This window comes from Pseudoliparis swirei, chromosome 22 (genome assembly GCF_029220125.1).
Source record: "Pseudoliparis swirei isolate HS2019 ecotype Mariana Trench chromosome 22, NWPU_hadal_v1, whole genome shotgun sequence".
Taxonomy (NCBI): Eukaryota; Metazoa; Chordata; class Actinopteri; order Perciformes; family Liparidae; genus Pseudoliparis; species Pseudoliparis swirei.
In genome coordinates, this window is record NC_079409.1 from 8076223 (window position 1) to 8097396 (window position 21174).

Below are 21174 nucleotides of genomic sequence, written 5' to 3' on the forward strand. Positions count from 1 at the left end.
TGTAAAAAAAAACAGTGGGGCACCTTTGTCTGTTGTTAGTAGTTCAACTGACGAAACATTGAACTGACATACTATGGCGCCAAATCTAGGTCAATAGTTTTGATCTGAAAAAAACATTTGAACCTAAAGTTCATGTTTTGGTCTTGAACTTTGACAAATTCAACAATGCATTAAAAATAAGTATTTGAAAGTTGTTTGGGGGGGTTAAATATAATTATGATTCAGTTCTGGATATTCTAAATATATTAGGAACAATTATTTTTGAATTGAGAATAAAGTCAAGATATTTTGAGAATAAATGTAAAATATATGGAGAATATTTTGTGTGAACGTAAAATATGTTTCGAATACATTCTAAATATTTTTAGAAAATATATAAAAAGTTAAAATAGTAAAGTTTTCGAATAAACTCAAAATATGTTTAGATTGAACATGCTTTGAGAATGAAGTTAAATCGTTTTTAATGAAGTCCAAATATTTATAGATTTAATCAAATAAAAAAATATGTTTAGAGTAAATATCAAATAGTTTTAGAGTAAAGTCAGAATAGTTTTTAGAATGAACTCTGAGAATAAAGTAAAACTGTTGTTGGAAGTCAAAATATTTCTTTTAGAATATTTACATAGTTTGAGTACATATAAATAGTTTAAGAGTAAGTACATGTATCACCGCTTGGTCTTCACTTCAACAAAAACACACTTAATTGGCCTGATGGCTCTTTAAACCTCCTCCAAGGCTGTGGCATATCTTTGCAGACGCTGAGATACGACTCTATAGTGGGACATAATCCTGTTTGGGTCAAACGCCCTGAGGCCCAAATCCAAACCCAACCCAGTTGATGACAGCTCAGATGTGACGTCAGCGCCTGTGCGATCCCAAATCAGTGCGTGGCAGACTGGGCCGAGCCAGTAGCGGGGTGAGACGAACGCACCTGGGTCGAAAGGGGAATAATGTCGGATTGCACCAGGACTCTGAAGTGTCTCTGTGTCTTTGAAGAGGAATAACTGGAGTTACTCGAAACTCCTGCGGGTACTTTCGAGTCCGGGAGGCGCCTGAGAGCAGAAGTTGTAACGCAGGTTCTCACTATGGATCAATCCGTCGCAATTCAAGAGACTTTGGAAACAGGAGAAAACTGCATCATAGTATCCTTTGAGACGTTCGTGCGCTGGTTTATCGATCAGCACTTCACGCGAAGGATTACCTGCCTCGAACTAAATTGGACTATAACTCCGTTGTACAATATCAGAGAGCTCGGAGAGGGGCTTGTGAGAGTAAGGCTCTCGGTTGACACCCATCGATAAACAGTAGCCTGTGAATTCAACGCGTATTTAAGGTGCACGTTGTTTGTAGCGCGAGTGTAGGTTTAGTCCAAATCGGGCGTGACTTTCCAAGGATTGTAGTGAGGCCCCTGTCCGCAAGATGGCAGCTTTGTTCCACCAGCTGCTGATTTGTCTTAAAGGAAGCAATAAAGATCTAATACGTAATACCAACTCAAAGAAAAAACTCTTAACGTTGGCCGACAAGACAATTATCAAAAGTAAAAGTGTTTTTGAATGCAGCAAGTTGGTATAATGTCATATTTGACTATTAATGTAAACTGCATGTTAATGTTGTATTTGGTCATGGTGGAGCTTATCTTAACTATTTAACATCAAGTTAAGCATCTTAACGTGTTGAATATTATATGCTGCTGATGCAGTTAATATGATGATTATTAATTTGTGACTACATATATCATATAAACGTAAAAGTGTAGAGAGGAGTTAGTATAGAGTCGAAATGCAACTACCTAACCACTTGTTATACTGCAGGAAAGGTTGTCCATTGTACCAAAAATAAGTTTAAATGAGAGGAAGGTCATGGTAAAATATGAAATATAGGTTGCAACTGAAAGAAAAACATATGCACATGTGTCCACTATACCCTTGACTAAACTGTAAACATGCTGTCCAATGTGACGTCTTCTTTGAAGACATTACAGAGAGCAGACTTCTGGGATTGGTGGAGTCTACAAAAGAGCATGCGTGAGTTTTAAAATATTGTACAATGGAGCTATACTGTTATATGTTATTGAGCATGCTTCTATTTAAAAGTGAATGTCATTGTACCTCTCTTTGAGAGAGGGAGAGACAGGATTATGCAATGTCACAGACTGGCCACAGAGTTGCTTCCACCTATCTGATACAATAACCAAAATCATATATTATAAAATGGTAGTGTTTACTGCAGAGCTGCAAGGCTCTACTGTATCCGCTTGCATCACATTTAATATAAGAGTATTTTGTTGTGCCTTCAGACTGCTCTCTAAATACTCTTGTAATATTTTGTAGAATCTTTATTTATACCCATCGAAGGATGGCTATCACTGCTGATGACGTGTCACTGGAGGACATCATACCCATCTCCCTCGACTTTGCTGTCGTGGAGGGTGAGCTGCTTTTACATGTTGTATTCCACTGATCACAGACGGACATTTAAAAAGGAGACAGATGGATAATCATGTGTTCCTCAAGATAACCAATAAAATGGCATGATAGTCATTTATCTCAAGGGCCGTTACACATTTGTCATGCTGTGTTCTTTTTTTCAGTTTCCTCACCAGAGGAACTTGCGATCGTGGGTGAGTTGCCCTTAATGACGGTACAGCTCGATCCTGATATTCTACATAACTGATTTACTCTGTCAACATCCCATTTCTACCTGCGTTCCTTATCTGATTCTAGGTGCTGACACTAACGTGAGAGTCAGCTACCAGGAAGACGAATTGGAGCTCAAACTTCCTTTTGGTTCCCACTCACGGCTCTTCCTCAGTGAGGTCATCAGGGCGTGGAGTGGTAGGTCAGCCCTCAGAGATGTGTGATATTTCCTCTTGTCATTCAGAGGGAAATTCTATTTTTGGAGATGGTCACATCTTTTGAAAATTCCTACAGTTTGTGGGAATTTTTAGAAAGAAAGTGTTTAACTGTGATGACATTGGCAAGGATACAACTGAAATGTTTTGATCTGTGTGGGAAAAATATTATTCATTCAAACAATGCAGTATATTAGACCATCACTTCTTTTCATGCATTTGTGTCTAGTTGTTCAGATCTCTTTGATGTTCTTGTCCGACGTAGAAAGTGGAAGCACCCATGCCTGAATTAGTACAAATAATCTGTTGATCTAACAATGTGTTTGAAGGAAACTTGTTCAGCCAGTCAACTGCCTCGAGGTTTAATTCTGTGGCAAAGTATAAAAGACCTTTATTTTTAAATGTTGACAGTTTATTGAAAAGTGTATTCAAAAACAGTACGCAAACACATTTTCTGAGACAGGTGGTGGCTGTTGTTTACAATTTACACCATTTTAGAACTACAAACTGGTGGTGCCAGTTATTGGGTGTGTACATGACCGACAAAAAAAGAGACGCAAGCAGAGAGAGAGAGAGAGAGCGAGAGAGAGAGAAAGGGGCGGAGTTTGGATAGTGTCCTCTGTCTTTTTTACAGTAAGTATTTACAGAGCGACATGATAAGAAAGGACGTATACTCTCCTTTTTAATGAGTTTCTTGGCCTACTTTTTACTTTTGGCATCCTGCGCATCTGAATGGAATGGACCATTGAAAGGTTAACAGTCTGTTTTGTGAGGGGTGTGTCACCTTTGACACCGGCTTACTATTTTTCACGGCGGAAACTCCACACAAGCACGGACAAAGACTGATATGTGGTTTTTTTGGCGGTACTCTAAGATGAGCCACAAAAGCTTTTAACCTGGTGAGGGATATCAGCGATGGAAAAGTTGAACAAACTTTCACCAGTTGTTGTAGTTAAAAGGACGAACGCGAGAAGTGGTAAAGGTAAGCATAACAAAGCAAGATGTCTTGAATGCACTGCAGCACCTGTAACTAGCAGCCACGTTTAAAGCAGTAGTGCACACAGTGTGGAAGTGGTCTTACAAACTTGAAGTAAGACCCATATGGAAAATCCCTTTAAAAAAAAAAGTCTTTGGCACAAGGGGAGTAGATAAGTATTCACTCTTGTTTATAGCATCAAACGCACCATTACTGTTGCTCTATCCTCTGCACTTTTGTTTGAAGAATAGATCAAAGTTCAGAACCGGCTCTTGTTGTATTCTTCACTCGCAAAGTATTTGTAATATTCCCATGATCTCTCTGTCTGTCTTTCTTCAGATGTTTGCAAGTCAACCACACCGGCACCCAAGTTCGAATGGACCAGCAAGTACGACAAAGCCATCAGAGGCGCAGTTGCCAAAAAGGCCCTTGCGCCCCTGGGCACAACACTCACTCGACTCAACCACCACCGGAAAACAGGTTTGTAATTTTTTATTTGCAGATATTCCCAGCAAATTCATGTCCAATAAAACTTGTGGTAAATTGGAATAGGTATATCAGTATTTTTGCAGTGGATGACACGAGATGCTCGTTTTAATCTATTTGGTGTTTGCATTGATAACCTCTTACAGATAAAAGTCTACTTATAAGGGTTGCATGATAAAAGAAGGTGGTTTTGAAAGCAACACTTCTTTTAAATGCAATTGGCCCAACCTGAGTTTTAACAAATACATACAACTGCCAGAGAGCCCCGTGGAAGGGGAAAACACAGATAATAGGCTTGATGTGTCACAGCAGAAAAGGCACAGGTGTAACTAATCACATTAATTATGGCTCTATTTTATTTAAATGCAATAACAGTGAGCCAGCATGGATGACAGCAGTGTAATGGGTCTGGCAGAACTACATTGAATCGAGTCATTACTAATGTGTTAATAACACTTGTGTGTTGCTATAACATGTGGAAATTACTCCCTGGAAAGTAAGATAGTAAGTAAATAAGTAACCTTTATTTGTGTTGCACCTGAAAGATTCTTACCAGGTGTACATAAAATATATTACCGACATCTTTTTCCATTGAATGGTCAAACATTATTAAATTAAGAAGTTATAAAAATGTCAGCCTATGCAGGTAGGTTTAAAACATAAAAATATTGTGGCATAAGCTAAGGCTAAGGTGATGTGGTAGGCTCACACTGGAACTTAAGACAGCAAAAGTGTGCTATGATTTGACTAATATAATGGGGCTTTTTGTAAGTACAACATAGTATAGAACATTTCACATTTCTAAATGTTACCTAATCTGAGAGGAAGTAAACATATGAGCCCTGTCTGTTCAATGCAATTCCTTTTGAAATGGTCTACAAAGAAAAGGTTACATATACAAATAATAATAATACATCTGCAACAAGATTCCATCTGTGAAATGTACAGTTTGTAGGCTTTATATGTACAATTTGTGTAATTCGTCTCACATATTGAAGGTCAATTTCACACTTCACGTTATCTTTTTACACGCAAGATTAGAGGCAGCCACTGTTTACGACACGCATGTCATTTGCAAAATACTTGATGTAAAGTGTATTTAAATATAAAAGTAGAAAACAAAAATATCATGTTCACGTGCATACGCATACCACGTTTTTCATCTAGCGTTACCTAGTCCTTACAGGGTGCTACAATAAACATACAAGTATGTATTATGTATCTATCGTCTTGAAATGCACAAGCTCGACTTCCGGATGTGAGACCGATGTGCTGAAGCCATTTCCGGTGGTAGGTTTCTGCATTGTGTGTGTGTTGGTTCAGCCTCTTCTGCCTCTGCTGCAGAGGAAGCTAAACTCCTCCTACGGCGCTAGCAGGTCTGACACGCACTGGACATTGCTCCTCTGCACATAATGATTGGGAGATGTCTAGGGTGATGGGGGACTCTGGTATGAAACTAATATTCCTTGTTGTTGTTGTTGTTTTATTTTGAGGCGGTGAAAGCCTCCGGTAGCCTCCGTTACCTCGCAAACTTAATGCTCGCGCTTGGTAACGTTTGTAACGCTCGTGCTCGTTTCTAACAAGCTAACTTTAGCCAAATCGGCGAAAGGGTCGATTATCTTCCAAGCGGGATCATAGTTTGTTTCAAAGCTTTGGTTGTGTTATTGATATGTTTCTAACGCGAATGGTCGCCCATAGACGGTTAGCTTCATACGAGAGTTACGGCTGATGGTCACAATAGTCCCGGCTAAATGTCCAAATTGCTCTGTGACAGACAATTACACACCTGCTGTGGTTGCTGGTGCAATTACGTGTTTTTTTTGTGAAACATAATTGTCACTGTTTTGTCTCGCTTCTCAGACAGTGTGCTCGTCTATTTTCTGTCTGTGTTTTCTGATCGAGACTTTTACTCGAGGCTCATCCTCCAAGCTAACTCGGAGCTAACTTTAAGCCCGTTAGTTTAAATCACTGCTAAGTCAACTTTCTTCTGGCCTCTCGGTGAGATTAAGGCGCTTACTTACTTTCTTACTCCTGGAAAAGATTAGCAACAGTTGAGCAAAGAGGTAACTCACAACATGGGGTTCTTCTGCAGTTTATTACCTGTGGTTTTACCATGAGGGGAAGTTGTGCAATGTTGAACTTTGTGCAGATGTAGTTAAACATCTATGACACTTTTAATATTGAAGCGCTTCAGAGCTGATGTATCTTGATTCATTTATGTTGACTTGTGATCAACCACAGATAGAGGCATACGTGTATGAAATTGCAGTTAGTCACACTTCATGTAACTTACTCCTTGGACATTTAAAGTGTGGTTAAGCTCATTAGCTGGTTAAGAAAACTAAAGCATGACCAGGAATGTATGCCATGAAATAACAATGGTGATCACACTCAAAAGTCTAATGTCTGCAGGGCTTCATTTAGGTGCTGGTTGCAAAACAGTTGCAGTAATGGTCAGGTTCATGTCACTAACCATAGGAGTCCACAAATGCATTGTGTCATAACTGTCTTCGGCATGTTGCAAATGGCAGTGAACAGTCTTTGTCTTTGTATTGTTTTTTCTGAGACTCCGTAGATGTAACATTTTCTAATGAGAACTACCACTTGTGCATTTATATTGAGACTCGAGATGTCGTGAAGTTCAAAAAGGAAACGATGTAGAACTCTTGTATCATCTCATGTTTGCTCCACCTGGTATTCAGAGCCGTTTAGAATAAATGCTGTACGGTTACTGTACCGTTATGCAAACAATAGAATAGGAAGGAATTCTAGTGGTTTATAGTTAAGCAATCCAATGGCTAGGGTTGTTAATATTCGTTTCTGGTTTTGCATAGGAACAATTGAAACACTCTTGAATCGAGACGGGAGTGCACATGGAGATATTCACCATCTCAAAGTTAGCATTCCCACTTCTAGGAGCATTTCACAGGTTGCTGTTGGTTTTCTCAGCCAAACAAAAGCCCTTTTTCTTTTCACAGTCACTGGTTTTGAATTAATGTCATCAGTCAATTCTTTTGGATAAAAAAAATAAAAAAAGTGCTTATACACCAATGTTCTTGCATAGCCCAACGTTGTATTTATTTATTTTGAAACCAATAGTGTCAGCATTACAGACATGTTGACCTTTTCTTAGAGGTGGTTAGTCCGGTTACAACCTTTTTCCGTAGTAAAGATGCTGTGATAAAAACATTTGCTTTGATAAAACTAAGGTTCAGCAAAGTATATTTATCAATTGTTGTAATACTGATGAAAGCAGTGCTTTTTGTTTTAAATGACTCGAACTTAGTGCTGCACAGCTATTTCAAAATCACACCTAACATATTTATCGCTGTAGGATAGGTAAAGCATTGGCATTGTTTAGATAGGATTTATTTTTCAAACTCTGAATCCTTTAAATTGCACAAATGTTTTGCCTCTGTTTTATTTCCATACCCCTGTGACCTTGTTCTGAAATGAGTTTTATAATTTAGAGATGTATTGTTGATGCATCCAGTCCGTTAATGTCACTGTATTTAAGCTATGGGGTTCTTGCAATAAATGCTACTCACATATGGATCAGAAAACAAGTGCATCATGGTTGGTTATCCCATTTCTAAGAGACAAAGTGGCTTGCAGTTTGCCTAGCAGAGATCCTGTTAATGAAAAGATCACAAACATGGAAACTAATACACATCTCATCTTGTGGGCCGTGCGTACTGTTGATCGGCCGCACCCTGAATGTCGTCTGCCACAACTTCTGTCGAGTTCAATTTCCTGTTCAAAGATCTTGGCGTTCCCCTTTCAGAGCAGCCAGCTGTCTTCCCTGCCACGCTGCAGGAGACGGGGGCCATGCTGTCTCATACTTCACACGCGCCCATTCCATCCAGCTACTTAGGATGCAATAACTGTGACCGACTCCAAACGGCAGCCTCCGTCCATCGACCGCATCAACTGACATGGCACTTCATGATTGACGTGTGTGTTTCTGTGGGCATGTTTCTAAGCTTGGTGATAATTATGGATTCCCCATATTGGTTGTTAGAGTCAAAATATGGGTTTGCTAAGGGTTGGGTTCTTTCTTAGTTGATTCAGTCTTCCCAAGTTGTCAATACCTCAGGCAGAGTTTAAGATAATGTTGATGGGAAGGTCTCCCAGAAGCTTGCAAGGCACACCGACAAATAGTCTAAACTGACAACCCGGAAACAATATTTGAGTTACATTTTTGTTAGTGCAGGCTATAGTGCGGCCATTTAACTTTATGCTCTGTGTATATCATTGTTAAAAGTAAAATATAAATGAATCTTTCTGTTTTCTCCCACTTTTCCCGAACAGAGAAATCGTCAGACGAAAACGGAAAAGGTGCCAACAGCGGCACGCCGAAGTCCAAACACGCCTATTCCGGCCAAGAGAGGTAAGGCCTTTTTTCTTCTATTTTTTACATTGTGGGGGATCTGAAAATGTTCAACATGTGTCTTTTTACATGATGGTAGATAGTCTGAGAACATCCCACTACTCAAGTGGTGTTTCTTATCTTTTACTTTACAGGTTTTCTTTTCAACAAAGTTGTTGCCTTCATTCAGTGTTATTTACCATAAAGTGTTGATTAATTATGGTGATTTGATAACTTTTCTCCACCAGCTTTACAACAGACACTTTGTACACGTCTGGCAGCAGCTTGCTGAGGAGCGTTAAATGTATTTAAAGTTGTTAAAGTCTAAAAAGCAATTTTGCCAACTTCAGTTGTTTCACCTTTTGGATCGAATGCCTATCCCCTAAAATGGAGTTCAGTTACAGCATATTCTTGTAAGATTACAGGGTCCAGGGATATTGCATTTCTCCTTTTCCTCTCAGCCTCATTCCATATTGACAACATGGAAATCGAGCTTCACCGCTCAACATGGGTCCCTGTGGTCACTGTGGTGATCTACTGTACATTATGCTGTACAGAGTGTAATGTTTCCGCTATTCCAAAATTGTATTTGACTTTTAGCAGAGGTATTGCTTGTTGCAGTCAGGCTGCAGTAGCCTACATGAGAAGTGGCAACTCCAAACAACCAAACGCATAAATGATGATAATGTATTTCCTCTGAAATCACACCACTTTGAGAAAATGACTCTTTCTGTCTTGGACTGTCCCTCCTCCCACGCCTAACTAACTGTTATTTCTTCTGTCCTGGAATATCCAGTCGCGAGGATCGCGATGACCTGGTGCGCTCCTCCAGCCACACCACCGCCAACAAAGCTCAGATACTGGCCATGCCGCAGTTTGGCCTGCGAGACAACCTCATCAAGTGTGAGCTGCTGAAGAATGAGGTCAATTACACTTACACAGAGGACTTCAGGTATTTTTCTCATAACTGCTTGTCATACCAGTCATTAATCTGTTTTTAAAATAGTACATGCGTTTGGCAGATTGGTGCAGCAACTTGGACGTAGCACTAGGTGATCATGAGGGATACTGATTTCAGGCCGTAGTGACTAAAACAGCTGACTCGGGTATCTGACACTGGGGCCGAACTATTCGATTGAATTGAATTCTATACTGTATACATTATATCAGGGAATTCCTATTTAACTTTTGATCAATTTGTTTATTTATTAAAAAGTTTACACATTCCTGTTAATTTGCTTGTGCAATATTTCATATCTTAATCATAAATAACAAATCAATAATTTGATATCAAAGTAGGTATTTGGAACATTTATTTTTAAAATGTTAGAAAACGACTTTTTTTTAACTATCAATAATGTCATGTTTGAGTGGGGCGCAAGTTAAGAGTCTAAAATAGTTTCTTAAAGACCGCTCATGCAGGAACAGGGGTAGCCCAAAGTGTAACTGTCAGCACAGTTTGGAGTTTAAATTGTTATGTAAAATGAAGTCAGCCTCTGTGGGTTTGTGTTTCTGTGTATTTAGGTCTTTGCTAAATTAAGCTCCACTGCAGCAAAAAAAATGCTGCTAGCTCAGGTTGTTTTTATCAGATGTAAAATATGTATTTGCTGACTGCCTCCTGCTGGTAGATCTATGTCTTACTGTTTAAACCTAAATTAGGAATATAGCAGAGAATAAATGGTAATATAGATATAATTAAATGGAAGAAGGAAAAAATACAATATTTGTGATGCAAATAAATTAATTGAGGTATTATTCTGTACGCTGTGCTAAAACATTAGTGGTGCATCGGATCATAGAACTCATGGTTTGGATTGGATCACAGATCGGATCAGCACAAAAAGTGAAAAAAGTAAGCAAATATAACTTGAAGACCCCTGAATATATTTTTTGGGCCTTCAATACTAATTGCCGATCATTGATGATCAATATTGTTGTTTGATTATAGCAGCTGGTCCACAGGGCTCCAGACATTTTCTCTTTACCACTCTTTAAAAAATCATTTCAGTCACTCTAAAATCTGTAAACCATGAACAATTCTTAATGCTATTCTTTTACTTTACTTATAATGTTTTTCCCCCCAAAAACAAACAATAATAAGGAAATGGAAGATTATATTTTTATCGATTTACAACAAAGCTTGTCATTCATAGTTATAATTATGTATTGGATATTTAAGCAGAGGTCATCATTTATCGCTAACATGCATTTTATATTACTGTGAAGACATCTTCATTCAACTGGATTTATTCAAGTTTCTTAGCAACACTACATTTTACATGAAGTGAACACATCATGATTATGTTATAATTTAACTCTGCCATATACTCATTTTCAGTGAACGCCTGAATGCATCATAATGTATCCAAACAGAAGCGTTATTCTCAATTGAAACACAAATTGGTTGTTTTCAAAGTAACATTGTCGGAGATCAGCGACTACAAAAGCATAAATAAAGATGTCCTGATCGCATATTTTACTGAATAGTAAACTTAATTTTATACTGCAGTGGTTAACTTTAAACTAGGGCTGTGAAACGATTACAATTTTTAATCGGGTTAATCACAGGTTTTTGTGGATTAATCATGATTAATCACATATTACCGATATTCTCGGTATATTTTGTGAGAACATAGAGATTTATAACAAAAGACGGATATATACATTTATACATTATTCTATACAATGGTGCTGCAACTCAGCAGTTATTTAGCAGTTTTCTTCCATATGGAACATTAATACATCTTCATCCTAAACAGAATGTTTAACCCTCCTGTTACCTTTCGGGTCAATTTGACCCCATTCAATGTTTAATGTCGGTGTTCTTTGGGGTCAATTTGACCCCAGGCTGTTTTTCACTGTGTCAAACATAAGAAATATCAACTTTTTTATTTATTTAAAGGGCTATTTAGGTAGTCAACACACAAACATAAAGTACCTCACACTTAAACTTGGGAAGCAATATTAATTCTAATAATTTTCTGAGGTTTTAATTGCTGGGGTCAAATTGACCCCGAGGGTAAAATATGTTAGTAAATGTAAAGGTAACAGGAGGGTTAAACAGAACATTTTTCTCTTGTTTGTCAACCATTAACTCCACCATGATACAATCTAAAGGCCTCTAGTCTTCCTCTAGCAGCTGCTGAGGCAAACTGACTGTGTGGGTTTTCTTCATGAACTGGGCCGTGATGAAAGGGACGGCGGGGACACCGCTGCAAAGCTGAAACCTCACCGGCCCGGACAGGTGGACAGATTGACAAGTGAATTTTTTTTTGCTCGGTCCCGATGCGCGCGCACGGAGCTCTGTGGCGCGCGAGACGGAGATCGATAAGTGTTAACGCAACGCGTAGAGACAGAGATGACATGCTGCTGTGTAGATACGATCAACAACAGACGTTTAGTTTAATAAAAGAACAAAGACGTGCTATAGAGAACATGTCAGGGGGCGGGGCCAATCTTTTTAATGTCATGCGATCTACCAACACTACGCCGCGATCGACTGGCAGGTCGCGATCGACGTGTTGAGACCCTGATCTACAGGAAGTAAAAGTCGTAACAAGGTTTCCGGAGGTGAACCTGCGGAAGGATCATTACCGATGAACAGACCGTCTGCATGAGAGCGGACAGAGTTCAGATTGAAGTGGTGGATTGGAAGCTCATTTTGCAAGTGACTTTTTTTTCGTCCCGACGACCAACAACAGACGGATTGGAAGCTCATTCTGCGCATGCGTTAAAAAAAATAACTAGTTAAACCTGTAATTGAATTAACTTGAGTTAACGCGTTATTTTTCACAGCACTACTTTAAACTGTAATAAATCTGCAGTTCGAACCACGTAGCGGGATCCGTACCAATCACTGATCAACCGTGGTCCGTTACATCTCAACAAAACATTGATACTGTCCGCTGTCAAATTGAAGAATTTCAAGAAGCATGTGTCATTGGCAGCATGTTGGCTCCATGGATGGTGCCCAGAAATCCTCCATGTCAGGCACTCTGATTATTTTCTGTGAGGAATTTGCATGTTTGGTCTCCCCTGGATGCTTTTATTTCCTCCCAGACACAAAGCTCAGGTTCCCGTGGAATTCAAAATTGTCTGTAGTTGTCAGTCTGAATGCGTTTGTGTTAAGTATCTGACTGACTTTCGACCTCTCGGGGTGTTTACCTACCTTTTTTAAAATCTGGCTGGGCAGGCTCCTGTTCCTGCATGACTCTGAATATAAATAAATACACTTCAATAGTTACCATAACCGTTACATGTATGTGCATTACATGCTTTCATCTGATATTACAGTACAGACTGAGAACGTACTGAAAATCTATGCTGATTAAGCGAACTAGGGGAAAAGGTGAAGGAAAGCAGCAGTCTGTATAAAGACAGCATTGGCTTCTTTCTCGGGTATGAACATCGGGGCAGAAATTGTTGTACAGTGCGATGGCAGTCAGCATAAAATTCAGAGCTCTGTGCTGCTCCTTTTGCAGAAGCATAATCAGAGCAGCGCCGGCCTGAAGGTCAGAGTAGAGGGCTATTTAAAGGGAAAAAAGCTGATTTTCAATCTCAGTGGGGCGGGTAAATAACAAGGGTTGGGTTCTCTTACCATTTCTCACAATTTAGGGGACCTTCTGCAAGGCACTTAAGTTCCAGTGGTGCTGCTCAGAGGTCTAAAGATGAGACTCTTGTTATTCTCCGATATCTACAGCTTTTTTCTCGGCACATACAATGTGAATGGACAGACGCCAAAGGAAAGCCTCCGTCCTTGGCTGAGCTGCACTGCGAACCCTCCTGACATGTACTGCGTGGGGTAAGTACCATTCACCCTGCTGGAGAAGAGCCTTACGACGCTCCGCTTAATCCCTTCACACTGACGGGTTGTTACTGCTCCAACCTCTGCCGGATAGATGCATGCAGCCATTGATCCTGTTTTAAGAGATCAGACTTACCCTCAGATTAAGCACTGTGTAATCATGCTTACGTTTGAACATTTTTTTTAAAGTGCCATAAAAGTACTGGGTAATGACCGTTTGTCCTTCACTATAGTTTTCAGGAGCTTGACCTGAGCAAAGAGGCTTTCTTCTTCAATGACACCCCCAAGGAGCTGGAGTGGACAAAGGCTGTGTCGGAGGCCTTGCATCCAGATGCCAAGTATGCCTTAGTAAGGAAGTCTTTCTTTTAATTTTATATATATCCTGTTGTTCCTGTATTAATAAAGTTATCAACAGCGACTTGGTATTTGGACTGGGCCTGTGTGCCCATTATTATGCCCGTAGAGCTTGTTTAGCTCTTTTTAACATGGAGGCTGGTGCCATAGTTTAATTATTTACATTACTTCTTGGTCTTTCTCTTTTTCGCTTTCATCTACTTCCCTTTTCTCACAGCGCTGACTCTAGCTTCTTCACTTCCTCCTTTCCTGGCTGTTGTCCTTTAGTAATTTTCGTGCATACAGGATGTCTGCAAGTCACAGAGGCGGTATAATGAAGTGTCATTTCTTCATCCACAGGCCAAGCTCTGACTAAAGTATACTTTGCTGATCTGTAACTGTATAGTATTAATACATCTTTTCCTCTTCACATCTGAATGTTGAAGTTTGACTGAGCCATATCAAACTATTTTTAAGTCTGGGATGTAATTTTTGGTTCTGTTTTTCTTGAGATAAGGCCGGGGATGACACTAAATGTCTTCAACTGTAAATGTGTTCAGTGGTTGCGGTTGACAAACTCTTTAGAATCTGATAAACAGCAAAACTGTACAACAGCGCTTTTAAGCCTGCTTCATGTGGCTGCAAGGCCAAAACTCCACATCCTGCCATTTAAATAATGTTAAAGATCCAGCCAATATGCATGTTACATTACTTTGTTAGTCGTTGATATTTGTTAATCTACTTCTCTTCCACCATAGGTGAAGTTGGTGCGACTGGTTGGCATCATGCTGATCTTCTATGTGAAGAAGGAATATGCAGAGTTCATCTCTGATGTGGAGGCTGAGACTGTGGGCACTGGCATTATGGGAAGGATGGTAAGGACAAGTCACAGGTCTTAATCCTCCATGTACTAATCCTCACGCAAATATACGGGTGTTGCTTACTATGCTATCTGAGTTTCTTTCAAACACTCATTGATTCCCAGGGAAATAAGGGTGCTGTGGCCGTCCGTTTTCGCTTCCACAACTCTGATATCTGCGTGGTCAACTCTCACCTCGCTGCCCACATTGAAGAATACGAGAGACGGAATCAAGACTATAAGGACATATGCGGTCGTCTCCAGTTTCGCCAGCTAGACCCCTCCCAGCCTCAACTTACTATCATGAAGCACGAGTATGAAACCAATTGAATTTCAGTGTAAATTACAGAGTTACCATGTATAAGTGGTTACTTTATAGATGATAAACATTACGCCACTACATAAAGAATGTATTGCACATTTCTCATGCAATATTCAACCGAGACAACGTTTCCCCCGTATGCTAATTATCTCCATGTTCTTCTTCCCCCCACCAGTGTGATTTTATGGATTGGAGACCTCAACTACAGGATCAGTGAACTCGACGTCTCGAACGTGAAGGAGCTAATAAGCAAAAAGGACTTTGAAACACTGCACAGTTATGATCAGGTGATATTAATGTGTTACTCTTCTTGCTGCTCTTTTAAAAAGTCTTTGCTCATCACCTGTGTTTGAGTTGTGATACTTACCAGCTGCAACTGGTCCTCAGCTCAAGAGGCAGATCGACGAGGAGGCTGTGTTTGTTGGCTTTGTGGAGGGAGAGATTGATTTCCAGCCCACCTATAAATATGACACCGGCTCTGACAAGTGGGATACAAGGTAATCTCATATAAAGGCCTGAATGCGAAATGGCAGAATGCAACATTTATAGTGAGATAAAGATAATATTCTTCTAGAATGAGTTATGTTCACAGTTAAGATAAGGATAGTTTAAATGTCAAGAACTACAACAATGAAACTTCTCCTGTGAATGTTTCTCTCCATTTTTTTTGTGAGGCAATATCTTTTTATTTACGTTTTACTTTGTCGAAACCACTTAACTGAAGTATTCACGAAAAGATTGCCACTATAGTGTATCATAGTAGCATTATGATAAACATATGGGGTTCAGGTTTGTGAGACAATATTATATTGTAATACAAATATAGTCCAAAGGAGACGTGGTCAGTCATTACTTGGACTCGGCTTGAGGCCCTGGGCCTAATTCAAGCACTCTTGCACTGAGCCATGGGTGTAGCTAAAATGCCTTTTATTAGTGTAGGGCATATCAAATGCCCTACACCAGGGGTTCCCAAACTTTTTAGACCACGCACCCCCTTCTACATCCCGACCGGGTTCACGCACCTCCAATCCCCCACACCTTAAAAAAAAAAAAACGCAACAGAATGCAAGAGTTGTTGACGGGGGGGGGGGAGCGATGCGCGTTATGGGAGCGGCGGCGCTGGGCTTAGCCCAGAAGAGTGAAGCAGCGACATTTGTAGACATAGAAACACTCTCAGACAGCAGCTTGCTGTTACGTGCGCCTGCTGCCAGTCTGACTCCGCTGCTTTGGGTGAATGACGTCACGTGCGACCTGGAGGTGTTAACCACTTGTGTGCCAAATCTTTTATTTATTTATTTATTTTTTAATTAACATTCGGGGCTAATTAAAAAACATCCCGGGCTTTAGCCCCGGGTTTTTTAGCCTAGGGACGCCACTGGTTAAGACCGAAATGACACTTGAGAGCCCTGAGAATGTTTAATATTAATTATTACACCATTAGACCACCATTACATGTTTCCTCTCGCGCACCCCCTAGAGGCAGCTCGCGCACCCCCAGGGGTGCGCGCACCACACTTTGGGAATCCCTGCCCTACACGAAGAAATATATTTTAATGTCATTCTTTGCTTGTTGCAAATGGGCCTAACAAAAGCTTCTCTTCTATTGGTTCACACTGCGATACCGAGGCAATGTTTGCCCTCTGTATTCAAATAGATTGTAGAGTAAAAAAACTGTAATAAAATGACTTGAGTATTGATGTTCGGGCTTTCTTTTGCATTTAGTGAAAAATGCCGCGTGCCTGCGTGGTGTGACCGTATCCTGTGGAGAGGGAAGAACATCAAGCAACAGCATTATCAGAGTCACATGTCTCTGAAGACCAGTGACCACAAACCAGTCAGTTCCCTGCTCGTCATCGGGGTAAATAATTCAGAGTATATTAAGATATAACGTTTTGCTCTATTCACACCAATAGGCTCTGGTTTTCTATTTCTGTGTATTATTTAAAGGTCATATTAAACGGATGTCCATGCTGCATTGTTGCTTTGCCTCTAACATGTTTGTTCTCTGTTCCTGAAGATCAAGAAAGTAAATGCCGAGGCCTATAAGAAGACCTTTGAAGAGATTGTACGCGTTATAGACAAGATGGAGAATGAGTGTATTCCATCGGTTACTTTGTCCAAGCGAGAGGTAAAGTTAGTCATCACATTCCTACAGTCTATTGGGAGCTGTAACACCTCTCTGATGCACCTTGTAAAATCAATGTTGTCCTCAATGGATGCAGTTGGTAAACCACTGCCAATGAAGCTGTTTATTTATCTCGGTCTGTGAGAATAATGGAAATATTTAAAGGAAGCATTTACATCAGTACCATGTCTATTTTGCCTCACGAACCGTTTGTTCCCTCTCCCTTTAGTTCCACTTTAAGGACGTGAAATACATGCAGCAACAGACGGAGATGCTGAGCCTCTTCAATGACGGCCAGGTCCCTTGTCAGTTTGAGTTCATCCAAAAGCCAAATGAGCCCACATACTGCAAACCATGGCTCACAGCCAACCCTCCCAAAGGCTTTCTTGCTCAGGGTAAGTAGCGCATAAAGTAAGACTTTCACCCTGGAATCACATATTTCCTTTTGATAAAGCAGTATTGTCCATTGTGTTATGTACACATTCAATTGCATTCTTGCAAGATAAGTAATCACAGATGAGAGACGTGTTGATGGTTCACAAACCCTCAAACAGGATTACTTTAGTGCCATAAGCCCAATATAGCGGCTCTCTGGGGCAGCAGGCAGGACTTCTGGAATTCTGCCAGTCCAGCCACACCCGTACTCACTCTATGTGCATCTCTCTCAACTTACAGGTGCTTCTGTGGACATTGACTTTGAGGTTTTTGTGAACCGCTCGATGGCGCCTGCACTTAACTCTGAAAAGGAGCCGATAGAAGACATCCTCGTGCTCCACCTGGAGCGTGGCAAGGACTACTTCATCTCTGTGACGGGAAACTACCTGCCCAGCTGCTACGGCACCTCCATCCAATCATTGTGCCAACTCAGGGAGCCCATCCAGGACACGCCCCAAGAGACCCTCAGTGACGCGGTAAGTGTCCCACGTGCAGAGCAGGGACTGTGGCCTTGACATACCTCTCATCCTTTCCGAGCCGTCTCATAGGCCGCAGCACAACAGAAATATGCATTAGGTTTTCTGGTTGTCTGTCCGGTCCATTCTTGTGAAGGCGATATCTCAGGAACATCTGGAGGGAATTTCTTCAGATTTGACACAAATGTCCAACTGGACTCGAGAACAAACTGATGAGATGTTGGTGGTCAACGGTCATTTTTTCCTCACAAAACATGCTTTCGGTGATAACTCAAAAGTTTCTATGAACATTTTGATATTTAATGCAAATGTCTGATAGGATATATTTGCGAAGTGAGGAAATTTTGGCCAATATAGATGTAAACTGCAACTTGACTGGTTAGCGGAGGCATAAACCCCCTCTGGTTTTATAATGTTTCATGTTTGAGTTTAATCCATTTAAACTGAACTGTGTGTCTTTTCTCCATTTGTTCTCAACATCAGACAGAGAGCTCTGAAGATGAGAATGACACAAACACTGAAAAGCCTCTAGACATTCCTAAAGAACTCTGGATGATGGTGGATCACTTGTTCCGCAATGCACTTAATCAGGTAAGACAATTGCTGAAGCTTCTGATTTGGTGCTATAATGAAATGAATGTGTGTCGATTTTCTTGTTTGCAGGTTCATATCCATTAAGTGAATTGTTCGACTGTTGGCCTACCGTCATACTTTTTTGATTTGTGTCTTCTAAGGACAAATAAATGAAAGTCGCTGCTTGCACTCGGTATTGAGAAAAAAAACCAGTTTCAATGTTCTTGAGTCTCAAAAGACACTGGTATACCTCAGTAGTTGTGTACCTACATCAACTGAGCCAAATAAGCTGATCTGTAGATCTTTTCCATTTTACCAAGTAGCTTTATAGAGCCGTTGCATTGATAAAGGGAATTAATCTTGATGTTATGGTTTAAACATGTGATTTTCTTTTACATTTTAATATATTGCAGCTCCACTATGGTTCAAATCAAAAGTACATTTTCAGCCCAAGGAAATATGTTAGTAATTGACATCCTTGATTTAATTACTGTGTATTTTTAAGGAAAAAGACCATTTGATATTCACTGTTCTCTATTTGCAGGAAGACATATTTCAGCAACCTGGGCTCCGAAGTGAATTTGCAGAAATAAGGGATTGCCTCGACACTGGCATTCCAGATTCTCTACGTATCCTTAAACACAACAATGACTACATCGTTGCACTTTTTAGCAGTGTAATCATACATTTAAAATGTTTTTCGGTCGGTTTTGTTCTACTCTTGGTTAAAGATTTTATGAGGAACCTCAATGTATTACTGATGCCTCTATGATCTAAATAAGTACGAAACCATCAGCCAGAAGAAGAGGCGGGGCTACGAGTGTTGCATATCGATGCCAAAGCCGCTCCTCCTTAACTTGTTCCCCTAGTTTCCTTCATCAGCATATATTTTCTGTACATTCTCAGTATCTGTCGTGTACACACCACATTGCTGGAGGCCCAGGCCATATTTCTGGGCCCTTTAGAGGGAAGGCACAGAGGAACCAGACCCTTGAGTGAGCTGGGAAGACTCTCAGAAGAACTTGCTGCTGTCAAATGAGAGCTTTTCTAAAGGGACTCGAAGTTGCTTCTACTTTTGTCCACATGAACTACCAAAGACAAACATACAATGAAAGTTCCTCATAGTAGTTTTAACCTCTCCTTTTTAATGAATCCTGGACTGTAACAGTACATTAGATTTTTATTTTGCACGGATTACATTTCAAGACATGCAGATTCTACTCAAGAATTACAGCCTTGACTCAGTTCTGACCTGCAGCGGGCAGCAACCACTCGGCAGCAGAGGCCTTGCTTCTCTTCCTAGATGCCCTCCCAGAGCCTGTGGTTCCTTACTCCTTCTACCAGCAGTGCCTAGAAAGCTGCTCCAATGCCAGTCAGTGTGAGAAAGTGAGTGAGATAGCCCACAGTAAATCACTGATCACTATTAATATTCGAAGATGTGTTAAATCATGAAAGTGTTAATTTATTCTGTTTTCAGGTTATTTCCATGCTACCTCAGTGCCACAAAAATGTGTTCAACTATTTAGCTGCCTTTCTCCGTGAGCTGTTGAAGAATTCTGCAAGCAATCGATTAGACGTCAGCATCTTGGGTATGTGTTGTTATTATTAGCGGCTGCTTTGTTTTAGTCAACATGTTGATAAAGTGAAGGGAAGCTAAGAAAGAGAGCCATCGGAAGTGACGATTAATATATATCCCGTTTAAGGGATGTTTGAAATGAGAAATGGATGCTCACTTAACCTAAAGTGTATAAATAATGGTTGAATATGAATTAAATTATAGCAACAGAAAAAATAGCAACATAATGTTCAGATAATTCTCAAATCTATACATGATTTATTACATAGAATATCTTTATCACAAAAACAAATAACCATGCTAATAAAGATATTACATTTAAACTCAGAAAAGCAACCCTGTCTTGTTCCATGCTATATTGATAACTCATTATCTTTCTGCATAGCCACCATTTTTGCGTCCTTGCTCCTGAGGTCACCTACCAAGCAGGATCTCGCAGAAAAGAGGAAAACTCAGGAGTTCTTCCAGCACTTCCTGGCCCAATGCGCCTCCTAGACGGAGGACCCTCTTGTCCTGTATGCTGAAGCTGAACACTAAAAACTGTACAGTCCAGTATTTGAAATAAACTTCAATGATTTCTTATATTCTTAGATGGCTCTTTGTATAGATATGTAGTATAATTACAATAATGACTCGTATCTGATATTAATTGTTTCATTCACAGCGACGTTTGTGATCTTTGAATGCAGTTTATTTTATACCATTGAGCATCTGTAGAGACGTAACAATTTTTAAATGTATGTATATTTTATTTAAACAAAAAAATGATGTATTTTAATGTTTCTGATCTCAACCGCAAGTTTTATACATAAAATGGTCAGAAACAGTGTGTCACTGGTGGTTTTTGTTTTTTTTGACAGCCAACAACTTAATAAACACAACATTGTGTGTTTTTCTCTGTTTGTATAAACAATGCAATTTATAAAATACATTTGCCACAAAAAGTCAAGTCACATATTCTTATAAAAAGATTGACGTGATGTTTTTAT

The 21174-nt window shown here is 39.9% G+C and overlaps 1 protein-coding gene across 3 annotated transcripts; it reads left to right on the forward strand.

Moving 5' to 3' along the window:
• The first annotated feature begins 919 nt into the window (after positions 1-919).
• inpp5b (inositol polyphosphate-5-phosphatase B) lies at positions 920-21014 on the forward strand. 3 transcript variants are annotated; one of them, XM_056443700.1, is made up of 23 exons: positions 920-1141; positions 1944-2024; positions 2331-2428; positions 2591-2620; positions 2724-2834; positions 4167-4307; positions 8625-8703; positions 9479-9634; positions 13382-13483; positions 13720-13834; positions 14578-14694; positions 14805-14992; positions 15176-15287; positions 15388-15497; positions 16723-16858; positions 17018-17128; positions 17355-17520; positions 17801-18036; positions 18520-18627; positions 19154-19238; positions 19868-19995; positions 20087-20198; positions 20571-21014. In XM_056443700.1, the coding sequence occupies exons 1-23, from the start codon at positions 1086-1088 to the stop codon at positions 20678-20680; spliced, it is 2688 nt and encodes an 895-aa protein (XP_056299675.1). In that variant the 5' UTR covers positions 920-1085; the 3' UTR covers positions 20681-21014. The 3 variants fall into 3 exon arrangements, with proteins under 3 accessions (XP_056299675.1, XP_056299673.1, XP_056299674.1); XM_056443698.1 differs by lacking the exons at positions 920-1141; positions 1944-2024; positions 2331-2428; positions 2591-2620; positions 2724-2834 and adding an exon at positions 3593-3833; XM_056443699.1 differs by lacking the exons at positions 920-1141; positions 1944-2024; positions 2331-2428; ... (1 more) ...; positions 2724-2834; positions 4167-4307 and adding an exon at positions 5652-5761.
• Positions 21015-21174: the final 160 nt, after the last annotated feature.